General features: G+C 39.5%; 1 protein-coding gene across 1 annotated transcript in view; it reads left to right on the top strand.

Annotated features, from left to right (window-relative positions):
* ITGA8 (integrin subunit alpha 8) overlaps positions 1–18161 on the top strand; it is a 189056-nt gene that overhangs the window by 51602 nt on the left and 119293 nt on the right. The window contains exons 12-13 of the mRNA XM_061436125.1: positions 5191–5396; positions 7586–7777. Of these exons, the coding sequence (XP_061292109.1) occupies positions 5191–5396; positions 7586–7777 (398 nt within the window). The remainder of the gene's footprint in view (positions 1–5190; positions 5397–7585; positions 7778–18161) is intronic.

Here is an 18161-nt window from a genome sequence, read left to right as displayed (position 1 = left end):
TTCTTCATGAAATACATCATTCTATATTTCCTCAACAAGATAGAGGCTCTCTTGTTTTTTTTTTTTTACTTCAGCGCAAGAGGATATAACTACTAAAAAACTCTCTATCATCCTTTTTAATGTCTTTACCACATCTGCACTTCTAAGAAAACACTATTATACTTAGTTTTATCTTTAATTTCATGAATTGAATAGTACTTGGCCATTTGAAATCCATAGCCATTGAGGAATTTGCTCATCTCTCTTTTTAGCACATGATTCATTCATAAAATATTTGCACATAAATATTGTTTCTCCTGTTATTGCATACTAGAAACATCCATGCAGAAGATAAAATAATAATGCTATTTTTTCAGATTATGGCAGTAAATTACAGTTGAACTTGGATCAAACAGCATGATAAATTATGGTTGTGTTTAAGTCATTACTTCAAAGAAACATTATTAAGCATCTCTCGATCCACTAAAAGCACCTGACAGATTAAACAAATGATTAAATAAGAAAACCAATAAATTGAGATGAACTGATTATCTATCCAACAAGTATTGTTGGAGCACCTACTATATGCCAGACATAGTTCTTGGATGCTCAGAATGTAGCGATGAGTAAGGATGAATAGGGCTCTGCTTTCATGGAGCTTACATTTTCATAAGAAGCACAGCTCTAAAAAATCTTAACTGTGTTCCCAGATCTGGGCTAAGCACTTTAGATACATCATTGATAGACATTAGCTATGACCTTGGTATAGCTAGAAATGAACTTTATTTATTATGTGATGCCCTATGATTGGAGATAAGTTTGTTAACTTTTGTATCTTTTGGAAAATATCTTTTTATTGTTCTTTCATTTAACATATATCTGTTGAGCATCCTTTAAACACCAGCTCTGTTCTAGCACTTAAACCTGTGTTTAAGTCTTTACTCTGTTTTGGCTTTGATGAGAATCTGTTTATTAAATGTGCATTTTATTAGTTTCCATTATTTTTATAAAGAAATGCAGACTTCTACTTTACAAAAAATATAAAATCATAATTTCAGTTATTTTCACCCAAAGAACTTTAATATTGTCCTTAATGATGCTAAAAAAATCGGTTATCAATGGTTTTTAATATCATGGCCTATAAGAAAAATCAGTTTGTTGGATTATATTAAAACTAAGCATACTAGGCTTCTGTCATTAGTTTAACTCATAAATAATTTTAGAGAATCTATAATTCCTACAATTTTTTAAATTCACAAAGCCCTTTCTAGCTTTCCCAGCATGTATCAGTGATTAAAGAATGATAAGTGAACATTATTTAGCAGAGTTCCATACTAGAATTGAAATTTAATTCTTATTCTTTACCCAATCTCTAATTTTCCCAAATCTTTCAAGTCCTGGACCCGAGTGAATGTTGTGCAGTGACTCAGACTAGGGTTAAGAACATCACCGAACTAATTGACCATTCACGGTTCAGAAGTTAGGACCCAGGTTCTGTGGGGTTGAAGCAGACTTTCCTTTCTCCATCTGAGGGATAATTAAGTACTAGTGTATGTGAGATCACCTAGTAAACACGTCATCCTATCTACCCACTACGCAACAAAAGCAAAGTCCCTACAAATGCTCCAAAACCCACCACGGGGAAAAAAGGTGGTGTCATTAACTAATGTGACCAAATTAATAAACTGGTGAGGATTTCCCCAGTATCTTTTTTATTTAAAGAAACACCCAGGTATCAGAAGTAGACTTCAAAAATTTAGACTAAACAGTTGTGTGCATGCTGATTGGTCATTGATAGGGTCAAGCCTGGGACTGTTTTGAAAATATTCACAAGCTGCTGAAATTAATTTCAGTTTAGTTATCTTAAAACAACCAGAGCAGTGAAGTCTTTCTGTGTAAACTCTGTTAGGAATTTCTGGACAAACTTAACAACAAAGGGAGATAGTATTTTCCTCTTGAACTTAAGCAGATCTGTTTTTTATTTTCTTATGGCTTTTTGACCCTTTTAGTATTTATACTATTTCAGAAATTCACAGAAATACAATTTAATCCATTGGATTGTCCTAGCCTCGGCAGATCTCAAAGGAACTAAATTTAGAGATTCTTAGCAGTTGGTTAACTTGAGAGCACTTTAGAGAAAATTTATTTGAAAGGAAGCAGCTTTGAGTAACTGTGTTTTGGTGCCAGATTTAGTCCAAGTGGATTCTCTCAAAGAGGAGAAATTGTTATGATGCGATTAAGCAGAAAATCTAGAAAATTAAAGCATAAAGAAGCTGCAGATTGAATTGATTTCTGTAATGTAATTGATAAGCCATATTAGTTTTTGCCTGTCATAAAACAATTATATCGATTAGATATCAATTCTAATATAAAGCCTCCTAACCTGCCTTCTCTTAATAAATAACTACATTCTGAAAATCAGTCTTGGGTATTAGCATACACTAAGAACTGTTGAGAAAGAAGAAGAAATGGAAAATTTTATGGGTTAAAGTTAAATCAACATATTAAATGCTATTTGGCTGTAGAAAACTTAAATTCAGATTCTTCATAATGAATATTCTCGTTGATAGGTTCCCTCATCCCCCCTCTCTCAGTATATTTATGCTTTTCTCTTCAGAAAAATATTTATAATGTTTTGCCTCTAACAACACGTGAAAGGACGAGAACCTGCGTCTTACATTATATTGTTAGAGTGGACATAATACTTTTTTAGACATAAAAAAGAGACACAAATAAATGCATAGAAACTGAAAAAGAACTATGCTCAAATATTAGACAATTCAGATAAGATGAAGTTTAGTGTATATATCCTACTTTTATGCCTTAGATCTCATCCAAACCACCGACATGACCCAAGCAGAGAAAGTGGCTTTTAGTGAAAACCTCATCATAAATAGTATTTCTTCATCATTGTTCTTTTTTGAGATTATATAATCTTATATATATATATTTTTAGAATAGTACCCAGCTGTTATACAACTGCTTTTTCAGAAGTTCAGTGAAAAGCATCCTTACTAATAAATATTGTTAAACTTTAAACTTGAATTGAGTCTATTCAAAAAAAGGATTTGAAAAATAAATTTTGAAATAGCCTAATAGCATGCATGGCCTACTGCAATAGTTTTTCAGTGGCTTTTTGGCCTGTGGGTTCATAATTAGAAATACATTTGACATTGCAACCCAGTATACACACACAACTGAAACAGAAGGTTTCACGGAACAGTACTTACTCTTATTATGTGCCATGCATTCACTCATATTTTCTATTTCATTTTTCAAAATTGCTTGTCAAAACCCATTAAATTGATTTCACAATTCACTGCTGCTGCTGCTGCTAAGTGGCTTCAGTCGTGTCCGACTCTGTGCGACCCCATAGACGGCAGCCCACCAGGCTTCCTCGTCCCTGGGATTCTCCAGGCAAGAACACTGGAGTTGCCATTTCCCTCTCCAATGCATGGAAGTGAAAAGTTAAAGTGAAGTCGCTCAGTCGTGTCTGACTCTCAGCGACCCCATGGACTGCAGCCTACCAGGCTCCTCCGTCCATGGGATTTTCCAGACAACAGTACTGGAGTGGGGTGCCATTGCCTTCTCCTCAGAATTCACTAATGAGTTTTAAATCAAGATTTTAAAACACCAGCCTAAACAATAATATATACTGTGACAGTTAAGTAGTATTACTGTTAACATAATTTTGGCACTAAGTGCAAAATATTCTACAAGGCACATTGAACCAATTGAATCCAAGACAGTTATTGTCTTTCAGCTTTATGAGAACACAATTATAAATTGAGAACAAATGTCTTTCTCCTTTTTGGCATTTAGAACATTTTAGAAGACTTACACTTAAATATCTAGGGAAATGTATCTCTATGAAAATAAATCAATGTTGTCATACTCCTCCAAGAATCCAAAGATTGCACGGATGTGCTAATCTTTCACAATGATAGGTCGAATAATTTTGCATTTCTAGAACTCCCGAGTGTTGGCGGTGAGAAACACAGTAAGGCAATGTGTCAGTCCCCTGTCATGTTATATCCTCAGGGACCAATTGTATGGCTTTGCTCCTTCTTTGGAGAATGGGAAAATGGTCCCCATCAATCTCAGCGCTAGAGGACCAGGGGATTTACATGCCTTTGAACTTCAAGGCAGCGGCGCACACAATTAGGTGTTTAACAAATAGCTCTTCATCCTGGCAATAATAATAACAGAAAATTTAAAAATAAATACATAAGAAATTGAACATTTTCCTCCAAGGAAAATCCCGAAGCTTGGAACAACCCCAGTCCCTACCTCCCTCTTGGCCCAGACCATGGAAGCAGAGTGAGAAAATGCATTTGGAATAGTTTTAAGAAAATATTTTACCTAGTGGCTCGGTTGGTAAAGAATCCACCTGCAGTGCACGAGATGCAGGTTCGATCCCTGGAAAAGGAAAATGGCGAAGATCCCCTGGAAAAAGGAAATGGCAACTCATTCCACTATTCTTGCCCGGGAAATCCCATGGACAGAGAAGCCTGCCCGTCTATACTTCACGGGGTCACAAGAGTCAGACACGACTGAGAGACTAAACCACCACCACCACCAGCAATCAATTGCTATTTCTTTCTTGAAATGTTATCAGTCTGAAAAATTATCTACTAGTTTTCTGTGATAACATCTACTTTCACAAAGGAAAAACCTAAATTTGTATTTGGGAGGAAAGTTTTATTTTCTGCCTTTCTAGTTAGTATGAGAACCTTCTCTGGCCTCTGTTTTATTTAAATGGAGGTGCCGAAAGAAAAGAGGAGGATAGGCTTTATTTTAAACCTTATCACTGCAAGAAGACTTCGTAATATAAATGTACAATTAAATAAATTGTGGACAAATTTTCATCCATATTTTCAAAAACCTAGTTAGGTCTTTCTGATATGTTTTACTTGTGTAAGTATGTTTCCTGGAAATAGGCTAAAAAGCTGAAAAGAGTGAAATATCTGTGGTTTTCTTAAAGTAGTCATTTTTAACATAGTTTGAAAGGTTCAATGTGATAATTCAGCAACTCTTATTTTCTTATGGCATTCTATTCTGAAGACATAACAAAGCAATGAAAGAAATATGATGACTGTAAAATGCCTCCTGGAAAAAGAAATAAACCAGTGGAAATGTACTCGTCTCATTGATTAGAAGTCTACCCAAAAGCAGCTCATGTCTGTGCTGTTCTCTCTCTGGTCCCTGCAGGATGGATGACATACTGATTGGGGCACCTCTCTTTATGGAACGTGAATTTGAGAGCAGCCCCAGAGAGGTAGGGCAAGTTTATCTATATCTGCAAGAGAGCGCCCTCGTCTTCAGAGACCCGCAGGTGCTCGCAGGCACCGAGGTTTTCGGGAGATTCGGCAGTGCTGTGGCACATTTAGGAGACCTGAACCAAGATGGATACAATGGTAATTTATACCACTGCATGGAAATTACTTATGTGCCATAAGATCATGTTACTGTTACATGAAGCAAGCAACAGATTTCACGGTGCTGTATGTGAAACAGTTCTTATGATTGGTCTTTAATAAATTATCTAAAATTTCAAGGTAATTTAAACTTTATTTAGTTTGGGCTAATATAGATGTTGGGCCTTCCCAGATGGCACAGTGGTAAAGAATCCACCTGCCAATGCAGGAGACACAAGAGATGTGGGTTTGATCCCTAGGTCAGGAAGATCCCCTGGCGGGGGAAATGGCAACCCAATCCAGTATTTTTGCCTGGAATATTCCATGGACAGAGGAGCCTGGCCCAGGGATCAAACTTAGAATGCCTTCTAAGTACCCTCTTCTCAGTAAAACATGACAGCTCACACAAAATTTTGCATACATTTTCAGGGCCTTAAAGGACCAAGGTATAACGGGTTTCTTGACATTCAAGGGAGTAACAGGATTTTGCTCCAACAAAAGAGCTTAGGGAGTATTCCCATCAAATCAAAGTATTCATTAATACCTTTGGCACATGGTCATGTACTTTTATGATTTCTTTGAAAAAACATGTCTTAGCAATGTATGGTAACTTTTAAAGCACCATAAAACATAAAGGCATATTAAAAGCTCATGGTTCCAGGGAAATTTTTTAAAAAAAGACAAGTTCATCTTCAACTGATGTGTTGCTTTCAAAAACTGCCCTATTCCTGAACACCAAATGAAATAAATAATGCTAAATTATTGGTGGAATCATCTTTTTCATTCTCTTCTCTTCTTTTTGTCTTGTCTCTCAAACCTTTAATGATACTTTTGAGAGCTAAGAGAGACATTTCTAATGACCTAAAAGGGGTTCTGTCTCTCTGAGCCTTGGTATCTCTAAAATGATGCCAAAATGGGATGAAACCAGGGGACAGATGTCAACTCATGGATTCAGAGGATATGAGAAAGGTACCCCTTTCCTTCTGCAACAGGCTGAGTTTTTTGAGAGTTTATCCTTACCTGTTAAGTGAAAGTGGGTTTATGATCCTTGTTATATAGTAAAAATCAATTTACAATTTATGTAGTCTTATCAGACTTACTTAGGAACAAAGATAAATAGAGGACAAAATGAGGATGCGCAGTGATGTCCGTGGCACAGAATTGTTATGCTATTGTGTTATTGGTGCTCTTTTTCATGTAAACCTAAGTAGTTAGGTGCATTGTTTAGAACAATCCTGTTGAACACAGAAGGTCATTTTCATTTAGTCCTAAGTTTAAGTGGGAGATGGTCGATAGGGCTCTTTCCCAGTTTCTCAGAGGCCTCGACTATGAAATGACTCTTGCCTACATCATGGGATGATGTCATCATTCAAGAATGTAATCTTTGTGAAAGAAGATGTTTATTTCTTTTAACAAGAAACTCTAAGTACCCTGCAAATGTGCCTCAACTGGTCTATCCAGCCCAGTGCACTGACCCAGCTCTTCCCCATCCCTTACTAAGTTTCCACGTAGACCACCCTCTGGCTGCTCTTCAGGTGGGCCAAGCTCCTTGCATCCCTGGGCCTTTATACAGTCTTCCCTTCTTCTTGGACTGCTTTTCCTTCTGATTCCACATGGTTCGTTTCATCTCGTCCCCAGACTTCAGTTTCTAGGTCAACCTTATAGACATCTTGTCTGAACACTTCATCTAAAATAAGAATCCAGTCACTCTCCATCACATCAGTATTTTTAAAATCCTCTACATAGCATTTGTCACTTTTCAATCTTTCCTTGATTCTGTGTGTGTGTGTGTGTGTGTTTTCAACCATGCTGCCCAGCAAACGGGATCTTAGTTTCCCAAACAGGGATTGAACCCGTGCCCCGTACATTGGAAGGATGGAGTCTTAACCACTGGAAGGCCAGGGAAGTCCCCCCTGATTATTTCTTTGTTCAAATTGTCTATTCCCCGCGCTAGAGTATAAACTTTTGAAAATCAGTGTCTGGTTCACCACTGAATCCACTGTACCCGACACATAGTATGCACTTGGTAAATATTTTTTGGATGGATGAAAGGCAATGGATAATTTCCTCTTGCTGTAGTCCTACACATTTTTTTCTGGAAAACCGAAGAAGCCCTTTGGGTTGTTGCTGTTTGTACTTAATTCTCTAACATTCTTCTTTAATGAGAAATGATGTGTCTCTGTCTGCAGATGTTGCCATTGGTGCGCCCTTTGCAGGCAAGGATCAAAGAGGAAAAGTGCTCATTTACAACGGGAACAAGAATGGCTTAAACACCAAGCCTTCCCAGATTCTGCAAGGAGTGTGGGCCTCCCAGGCTGTCCCTTCTGGATTCGGCTTTACTTTAAGAGGAGATTCAGACATAGACAAGAATGATTACCCTGGTAAGTTTTTCTTCCTTTTCACATGAGAAAGTCTGCTTCCTAGAAAGGACCATTCTCTGGACCTTGCAGCGTGTTTAAGCAGCTCTCTTGTGCAGGCTGAGCTTGCGCATGCACAGGTTCTTTGGGTACCATTCTAGAGCAATTTTCCGGAGAGTCTGAAGACAGACAAAACAAACACTCCTTTTCCTGTCAAGAGATGATGTTAAAAAAGCAAGATGGCTTTTAAAAAAACTGCATTGGACATAAAACTTATCAACTTTGTAGCAAAAATTTTTATTTGAAACCCCGCAGTAATCTGGTCTCCATGGACCAAGACAGCTTACGTCAGAGACCTTTTTAGAGTAATTTATTTTAACCCTATAATTCCCTGTTGAGCTCATAGTTCCTATGAATTCACTTATGAACCTCAACATTTCTGTCCTAAAACTCATGGTTTGGGAGCATAAATATTTTCCACCCGTGTTTGGGGGTTGTCCAAAGATAGACTGTTTTAAAGCAAAGCAAAAGGAACTGGTTCTTGATACAGATCGTAAACAATTCTTGATTGCCTAATTCATTGTGAGGATTCATCAGAAATCCATGTAGCACAGCTAGATAATTCATGTTTTATGCACACTGTCAGAAAGTACGGATTTGTCTTAAAGGATTGTTTCAGTAATCAGGGTTATTAGCAGAGAACATTAGACTTCTTGGTTTTGTGGTTCAGTTTTCCCTTTTGTGTTGGTTATTTTAAGGTGGTTTCAACAAATACTTAAAGATCATTAATAGTTCACTGACAGTTTTGACCATTTATTGAGACCTTGTCTCTTTTTATCACTTCTATCCTCATTGAGTATTTTCCATATGTAGAGCTTTTTTCTGGTCTGGGGCAGCATTCCGAGAAACTGGTTGCTGAAATATACATTACTAATTTTAATCCTTCAACTTTCTTCTCCCCTCTGGATTGGGCAGAAAGGATACTACAACAAATTCTTATAAATTTGCCAGAAATGTTTCATGGCACTATAAACATTGTAGTGGGCTCGTAGCAGATGTAGAATTATATTCTATATGGATGTGTTCTAGCAGAGGCAATTTGAAGAGCATCTAGTGAAATTTATTTTCTTAGGTTTTATTATACTGTCTGATCAATGATGGTTAGGTTTTCTTTGGGGGAGGGGAGTCTCATATATATTTTATTTTAAATAATCCCCAAATTAGATTCCCTATGTGATGTCTTCCCAAACTATGTCATCTCTTGATTATATCTTTTTTCATCCTTCTTAACAATCAGCAAATGGTCACTTGAGGCCATCACTGGTCAGTAACTTTGTCCACTGAGGCTGATTCACTTTACAGTGATTAATGATATTAATACAGTGTATCCATCTGTCTATGAGAAAATATCCTGTTCTCAGACAGGACCATTCATGCTGCTTAGGTGAATTCTTAATCTCAAGATAGTCTTGAGGGTTTCAGAGTTCATGGGTGCATCTCGGTTAGTAGACCCGAGTTCTGGCTCCAGTTCTCTCTCAGCTATAGATGGCTTGCTTATGCTTCATGATCTTGTAACATTTTCCTTCATCCTCATCCTCTTGCAAACATCCTCTTACAAAATGAATGCCATTCAAAGAAGCCTTTTTGTCTTGACACCAAGTCCCCAGGGACCTAATGAGAGGAAAACTGCCTTATGGGCAGGTAGCTAGATCCTATTAGCTAGTGCAGCAGATTGGAAATTTGCAGGCATAATTCAGGAATCAGACATGGAACTTTCCTCATTTTTCTATAAGCAAATGCCCTTTAACCCTCAAGCCTCCATTCCCACTATGGTATTGGAAAACCTCAATCTTGCAGTCATGTCTAGATTCAAGACTTAATATCACTTGGGTAAATATGTGTTTGGATTCAAAACTCTCTCTTTCCTCCCTCTGCAGCAACTCTGCCAAGAAATGGAACAGCAAAGGTGGGGAGCCTTTTGTCCAGGGATAGAGAAAGGGGTTCCTGGACTAAGGACATAACCTGTAGTTGTTGGCCTCTGGCTGAAGGATGGCTCAGTCTCTCAGTGTTTGACATGTTGCTCAAGCTTTGGTGATTAATCCAGTGGTTTGCGCAGTGGCCGCTGGTCAAAAGTTCCATGTGTCCTGGTTCCTCCTTGTCCTATTTTGGCCTCTTCTGATTCCCCCTCAGCAGGTGCTTCTGTGCCACCATTGGGACTCATAGGTCAGGGTCTTCAGGTTTCAGAAATTGCCTTTAAGCTTATTCTTCCTTTGGCCATTGCTAATTTTCCACCCAAGCATCTGTTACTCCAGCACCTAAGAGGGCTGCAATCTTCTTGGGTTTTGCTTGAGAAGTATTGTAGCAAAAACCCTCTTTTCCCCCAAAAGGTTATTGGGTGGCATGCTTTCTAGACTCTATAGTTTACTTTGCAAACTCTGTGTTCTCATTCTCCATGATCTGTCTTGTGATTTTCCAAACCAGTCAGTCTTTTCAGGAAATTATAAAGAAATGCAGTTCTCTTTCCGTCTGGGGTCTTGCTCCTTCAAATCAAAAGAAATCTATCTTCAGATCATTGTCCCTTCTATGAGCTTTAAAATCCATTTGACAAACTGAATTTCTTCTCCTAGGGTGTATCTCCTCATACCTGCTAAGCAGTGGTTCTCAATCTTGGCTACACATTAGGATCCTCTGGGGAAATTTTAAAAATCCTTATACTCAGGTCACCCTGCAGAGCAGTTAATTCAGAGTCTCCAGGGAGTGGAACTCAGACCACAGTCATGTGTTTAAGTGACCTGGGTCTTTCTAGTGTACAACCAGGCAGGGAACTAATGATCTTAAGCAAGATTCCCCCACTTTAATGAACATCTGGATCACCTGGGCATCTTGTTCAAATGCAGATCCTGATTCAGTAGGTCAAGAGGGTGGGCAAGACTCCTCATTTTCAGCACGTTCCCTGGTGACACCCTCACTGGTGACACTGCTGGTCTTCACACCACATCCTGAGTAGCAGATTCTGAAACATCGTGACGCCAGTTACCTGTTGTGCCTGTTACAAGCGTGCGTGCTGTTGCCTTCATCGTGCCCAACTCTTTGTGACCCCCCTGGGCCACAGCTTGCCGGGTTCCTCTATCCATGGGATTCTGCAGCTGAATGCATTGCACCCATTCAGATGTTTTGACTTCCTGGCTCTGGAATGCGGTTCAGGGATTTGTGCTTTTACCCAGGACTGTACTTTGAGAAACGCTGCTCAGGAGTGCCTGTTTCCCATGCTCACAACAGAGGGATGTGAATTCTAACCCTAACCTACTAGCTGAGCTCCAGCATTTTATTTACTCTTCACTCAGCTGTCAAACCAACCTGAGGCTCTTTTCTGTGGATTGCCTCTGGGTGGTGATGCCAGGGCACACCTATGCAGTCGCCTCATCTGAGGATGTTAAGGAAATCCCACTGAAAGTATTTCTTACAATGCTCAACATTTCCTAGAAGTTATCTGTGCATTTAAAACAATGCCTTACTACTTTTCATTTTAAATATATTGTCACATTTGTTAGGAACTGACCTGTTTAACCTGCCTTAAGCCATAAAAGGAGCTGTTTATATTAAGGCTACAGAAATAACTCAAGGGAACCTAAGGACAAGGATTCTGCCCAGACATTGGAAGGGACTGACTGGGATCCAAGCCTGTCAGGACTTTCCTTCTCTGGTCTCTCTCTCTGTGCATCTGTTCTGCTGTCCAGCGTACTGTATTTCTCTGAGCACCAAGTGCTGTTTTGGTGCCAGAATTTGCATGTTGCAGTCGTGCTCATCCAAAGAGACTGTAATTTACCTCAGTCCCAAGTCCTGGGAAGGAAATCTCATAGACTTTGAGGCAAATGGCTATGTTTTCCAAAGAAAGTCAGAGTTGTCTTGGGGATTGTGCAAGCATCAAAATAGATAACCATTATGACTCCCCTATAAAGTAAAACAGAATACCCCCAAGATATCAGTGTTGTGTCAAGAAATGATGAAAGTACTTTAAAAGAAAAAAAATTATTTTTAAATGAAGGAATAAAAATTATTTTTAAACTGCTCATCAAAATTTCTGTATTTGTCCCTCTAGTTCAAAGTCTAAAAGGAAAATAAGTGAGAAATTCTGTCATTTATTTAGGAAATATGTAGTCGTATTTACTATCGGCTAGACACTGTGCTCCGCAGATTTGGGGGAGGGGTACTGTGCAAGGAAAGACAGAAAGTTAATCATAACTAAGTGGTAGCTCAGCTGGGAACGAATCCACCTGCAATGCAGGAGACCCCAGTTTGATTCCTGGGTCAGGAAGATCCGCTGGAGAAGGGATAGGTTACCCACTCCAGTATTCTTGGGCTTCCTTTGTGGCTCAGCTGGTAAAGAATCTGCCTTCAACGTGGGAGACCCGGGTTCAGTCCCGGGTTGGGAAGATCCCCTGGAGAAGGAAAAGGCTACCCACTCCAGTATTGTGGCCTGGAGAATTCCATGGAACTGTACAATCCATGGGGTCACAAAAGACTCGGACATGGCTGAGCAACTTTCACTCACTCACTCACTCACATGGCTATTTCATCCCCTAGACTGATTAAAAATCAGATTACTTAGTACCTTGAAATATCAAAAGCATAAACATGCAAAGGTGGTTTCGCAAGTTATAGATATTCTGTGTTTGGGCAGGACCAGTCTTCTTGTCTTGGGGAAAAAAGGAATGCTGGCAAAAATCAGGCATGGGCCATTTATGTTGCTAACATTATTACCATTACAGCCAGTGTTACTCCTGATAATTAAGAGCCCAAACCATGCCAGCCACTGCATAGATAAATATAGTTTATATATTAAGATAAATATAGTTCATATTCCTTGGAATATTATTTCTGAATCTCTCTCCTCTGTATACCTGGGTTCAGTCTCTGGGTTGGGAAGATCCCCTGGAGAAGGGAACAGTTACCCACTCCAGTATTCTGTCTGGAAAATCCCATGGACAGAGGAGCCTGGCAGGCTACAGTCCATGGGGTTGCAAAGAGTCAAACATGACTGAGTGACTTTCGCTTTCACTTTCCCGCTTATATGTGTATATACATATGTGTGTGTGTGTGTGTGTGTGCGTACACACATATAGCAGGAGAGTACATGGGGTAAAGTTGGATGACACTACTTTTTTTGGGGAAACATCAAACCAATATCAATACAACCATGTTAAAATTGGCAAAATGGCTGTGAAGGGGAAGGGAAATTGGACTGTCTAGGTTCAGATTCCCATGTGTCACTGATAAACTGTGTGATAATGGAAAGTTAATTGATTTCTCTGAGCTTCCAATTCCTGGCAGTGCTCAGTCACTCAGTTGAGTCTGACCCTTTGTGTCCGCTTGGACTGTAGTAGCCCACCAGGCTCCTCTGTCCCTGGGATTTCCCAGGCAAGAATACTGGAGTGGGTTGCCATTTCCTTCTCCAGGGGATCTTCCTGACCAAGGGATAGAACCCACTTCTCCTGCATTGCAGGCAGATTCTTTACCACTGTGCCACCTGGGAAGCCTCCTTATCTGGTATTATGGGGCCAATAATACCGACTTCACTGGGCTGTGTGTGCTCTCACTTTCTAGGTTGGGAGAGGAATTTTACGACGTGTTGTAAAATGGCTTAGAGTAGGAATGATGACTCGTCTGACTAACATAAACAGAATCAAAGCTACTGCACTTCCAGATGCGTTGGGCCACATAAGACACTGAAAAACTGCATTCTAGGATTCTAGAGATAGACAGTATAGGTTTAAAACTTGGTTCTGCTATCTTCTAGCTATATAAAAATACGACAGTTCCTTAACCTCTCTGAACTTGAATTTCCTTATCTGTAAACTCAAATAGTAGTATGTTGGTATAAGGATGAAATGAGATCATCTATGGCAAATAGTTGGGGAAACAGTGGAAACCGTGGCTGACTTTATTTTTGGGGCTCCAAAATCACTGCAGATGGTGACTGCAGCCATGAAATTAAAAGACTCACTCCTTGGAAGGAAAGTTATGACCAACCTAGACAGCATATTAAAAAGCAGAGACATTACTTTGCCATCAAAGGTCCATCTAGTCAAGGCTATGGTTTTTCCAGTGGTCATGTATGGATGTGAGAGTTGGACTATAAAGAAAGCTAAGCGCCGAAGAATTGACCTTTTGAACTGTGGTGTTAAGAAGACTCTTGAGAGTCCCTTGGACTGCAAGAAGATCCAACCAGTCCATCCTAAAGGAGATCAGTCCTGGGTGTTCATTGGAAGGACTGATGCTGAAGCTGAAACTCCAATACTTTGGCCACCTGATGCAAAGAGCTGATTCATTTGAAAAGACCCTGACGCTGGGAAAGATTGAGGGCAGGAGGAGAAGGGGATGACAGAGGATGAGATGGTTGGATGGCATCACCGACTCAATGGACGTGAGTTTGGGTAAACTCTGGCAGTTGGTGATGGACAGGGAGGGCTGGCGTGTTGCAGTCCATGGGGTCTCCAAGAGTCGAACATGAATGAGGGACTGAACTGAACTGATGTAATATTAAATGAAGTTTAAATTACTATGAGACTATATAGAGCACAGTTTAATAAACAGTAGCATTCAATCATGTCTTTAAAACAATGCAATATTTTGGATATATTCTTTTTCTTTTTTATTAATTAATTTTTACAGAAGTATGCTGCTGCTAAGTTGCTTCAGTTGTGTCCGACTCTGTTCGACCCCATAGACAGCAGCCCACCAGGCTCCCCCGAACCTGGGATTCTCCAGGCAACAACACTGGAGTGGGTTGCCATTTCCTTCTCCAATGCATGAAAGTGAAAAGTGAAAGTGAAGTTACTCAGTCGTGTCTGACTCTTAGCGATCCCATGGACTGCAGCCTACCAGGCTCCTCCATCCATGGGATTTTCCAGGCAAGAGTACTGGAGTGGGCTGCCATTGCCTTCTCCGTTACAGGAGTATAGTTGCTTTACAATGTTGTATTAGTTTCTGCTGTACAGCAAAGTGAATCAGTCATATGTGTACATACATCCCCTTTGGGTTTCCTTCCCATTTAGGTCACCACAGAGCACTGAGTAGGGTTCCCTGTGCCATAGAGCTTCTCGTTAGTAATCTGTTTTATATGTGTTAATAGTATCAGTAGTGGATATATGTCAGTCCCAATCTCCCAATTCATCCCACTCCCCTGGAGGTAGTCTTTTTCTTACACACATTAGCTGATATTATTTTCTTCTGCTTATTCAATGTCCGTGGTCCCCAATCTTAATTTGCACTACTTCATTTGCTTCCCCTGCCCCTGACCAACAGGAATATGAGAACAAGAACATAGTTATTGGGACTCTGCCAAGTTGAGAACCATATATCAAATTCCTGTTACGCCAGTGTTCTGTGGCAGACTGGATGGGAGGGCAGTCTGTGGGAGAATGGATACATGTATATGTATGGCCGAGTCACTCTGCTGTCCACCTGAACTATTATAACGTTGTTAACTGGCCGTCTGCATGCATGCTAAGTTGCTGCTGTTGTGTCTAACTCTGTGCGACCCTGTGGACTGTAGCCTGCCAGGCTCCTCTGTCCATGGAATTCTCCAGACAAAAATACTGGAGTGAGTTGCCACGCCCTCCTCCAAGGGATCTTCCCAGCACAGGGATCGAACCCACCTCTCTTATATATCCAGCATTGGCAATATCAACTGGGGTTGAACTGGGGTGATGATAACGGCAACCAAAAGGAAGGAACTGAGGGAATTGTGTAAAGAAAATGGGCAAGACTCGGTAAAGACCGGCTCTGATGGAACATAAAGGCGGTGAGGGTGAATAATCAGTGACGTTAAAGATGACTCTGGGGACTTTCCTGCTGGTCCAGTGGCTAAGAATGTGCTCCCAAAGCAGGCGTCCTGGTTTCAATCCCTGGTCGGGGAGCTAGATCCCACATGCAGCAGCCGAGTTCACGTGCTGCAACTGAAGATCCCACATGACACAAGAGTATATAAAAAATATTTAAAAAATATATTTATAAAAAGATGACTCTGGAATTTTGATCCAGTTTACCTGAGAAAAGTAGAATGTAATAATAGATCAGCCTGGGGAGATTCAGCTATAGAGACAAAGAAGTTCTACTCTAGAAATATTTGGAATAATCTTCCTAACATCTTGCTTAACCACACAGTATTTTTTTTAGACGTCTTCCAATAAATATTGTTATCACATACATACATAAATAGTAGTCCTAAGTACTTTCATTTCTGGCACCGGAATTCTTTTTTTGGAAAAAGAAAATGCAAATATGTTCAGGTATCTATGTTGGTGCTTTTTAAAACTCGAGTTGACCAGAGGAGTATATTAGATACATTATTTGAGTGATAGCATTTCAGAGAAGAAATAGCTGTGGTAGTGAAGAATCTCTAAAATTCGGTGATCTGGTCTAATCCCATTAAACTTGATTGTATAACAAGGCCATCTGGTAGATGCATAGTGCAGACTTTGTAGGGTGGAGAAGGTTTTGTTGAGAAATAGAAATCTTACCGGCAATAAAAACTGAAGGTAAACATGGGCTGAGTGCCAAGACTATCATTGTCTTGCTCTGGCCCCTAATACACAAGATTATATCATGGAGCCATCTCAGACAATTATACTAAATGACATAAAATGACCTATCATATTTCATATTTTAACGAATGCTCTGTGTGTGTGTGTGTGTGTGAATGTGAGCAAACACCCAAGCAAACTCACATGCAAGAAGAAATGAAAGGGTGACTTTAACCAAAGGGAATAATGAATTTTAATCAAACCCTGAGCTCCTTGAAATTGATTTGTAGTTTGAACTAAATTCAATCTTACAAAGTTTATTTTTACTTCTCAAAGTGCTACTCAAGGTTTTATGAAAAGCAAAACATTGTGTTCTTCTTGAGCAAGATTTTCATAATTTCATTATAAATATATTAGACATTAGAATATTATGTTTCTTATAAAATATCTTATGAATTTAGATTAAATTGAATTAAATCAAGTGAAAGTTCTTGGATTTCAATCCAGCAGTGTCATAAAGTAGACGTAAAAATGAATAGACAGATAAAAGACTTGAGTTCTAGAACAAAGGTTTTAGTAACTCCGTGCCTCTGGGTCTTACTCTCCACACCTGAAAGTGATGTGGAACTGTGGAATGCTTATCCAAGGGTCTTTTTAAACTCTAAAATCTGATTCTGTAATCCAAGGGCTAGACTTACTGACTTCCAGATTTCTCTGTAATGTTGAGTAGATTATTAAGGACCCATCTTAGAAAAAAAATCATTTAATAAAATCATACAAGATTTTTCCTTAACTTTTTCTTGAAAATAATTTTTGACTGGCAGACAAGTTGAAAAAATAGTACAGAGAGTCCTTCACCCAGCCTCCCTTAATATTAGCACCTTGCGTAACTATCAAGATGTGATCACCTAGAGCCAGACATCGAGAAGCCTGGCGGGTTACGGTCCACGGGGTCACAAAGAATTGGACACAACTGAAGTGACTTAGCATATATATAACTATAGTTGACACTTTTCAAAAGTATGACTAGACATTTTGAAGAATGTCCTTGAATTTAAGTTTGCTTGATGTTTGCTCATGATTGGATTGAGGTTCTGTATTGTTAGCAAATGCGCATGTGCGCGTGCGTGTGCGTGTGCGTGTGTGTGTGTGTGTGCGTGCGCTTGTATGCTCAGTCATGCCCGACTCTTTGCAACCCCATGGACTGTAGCCTGCCATGTACCTCTGTCCATGGAATTTTCTGTAAGAATATTGGAGTGGGCTGCCATTTCCTCCTCCAGGGGATCTTCCTGACCTAGAGATCGAACCCGCGTCTCTTACATTTCCTGCACTGGCAGGTGTATCTTCACCACTGAACCACCTGGGAAGCCCATTTTTGGGAAGAATACCACAAAATGTGATGCCCTTCCCAGTGCATCCCAGCAGAAGGCACACGATGTCTGTTGCCCTTTTGCACTCTGATCACTCGTTTGCAGTGATGCCTATCAACCAGGTTTCCCACTGTAAAGTTACTATTTTTCCCTTTGCATAATAATTACTTTTGGAGAAATACCATGAGACTATGCAAATATCCTATTTTTCATCATACATTTGCCCACTAATCTTAGCATTCATTGTTGATGCTCGCCTACAACCATTACTATTATTGCATTGTGATTTTCTGTTTCCATCATACCTTCTACACTTACTAATTGAAATTCTAATATAATAAAAAGACATCTTTTTTATCTTTTATTTATTCAATTTTAAAAAATATCTGTGTTAACTTGTATATATTTTATTCCAGTACTGTATTTATTTTTGTTGCTTGAATTGTCCTATATTTGGCCATTAGTAATTCCATCCAGTTGGTTCCTGTGTTCTTCACCATTTCCCATTCTTTT

This window comes from Bos javanicus, chromosome 13 (genome assembly GCF_032452875.1).
Source record: "Bos javanicus breed banteng chromosome 13, ARS-OSU_banteng_1.0, whole genome shotgun sequence".
In the NCBI taxonomy this organism is placed as follows: domain Eukaryota; kingdom Metazoa; phylum Chordata; class Mammalia; order Artiodactyla; family Bovidae; genus Bos; species Bos javanicus.
The sequence above is the reverse complement of the archived record's forward strand: the minus strand, read 5'-3'. Positions and strand labels throughout refer to the sequence as shown.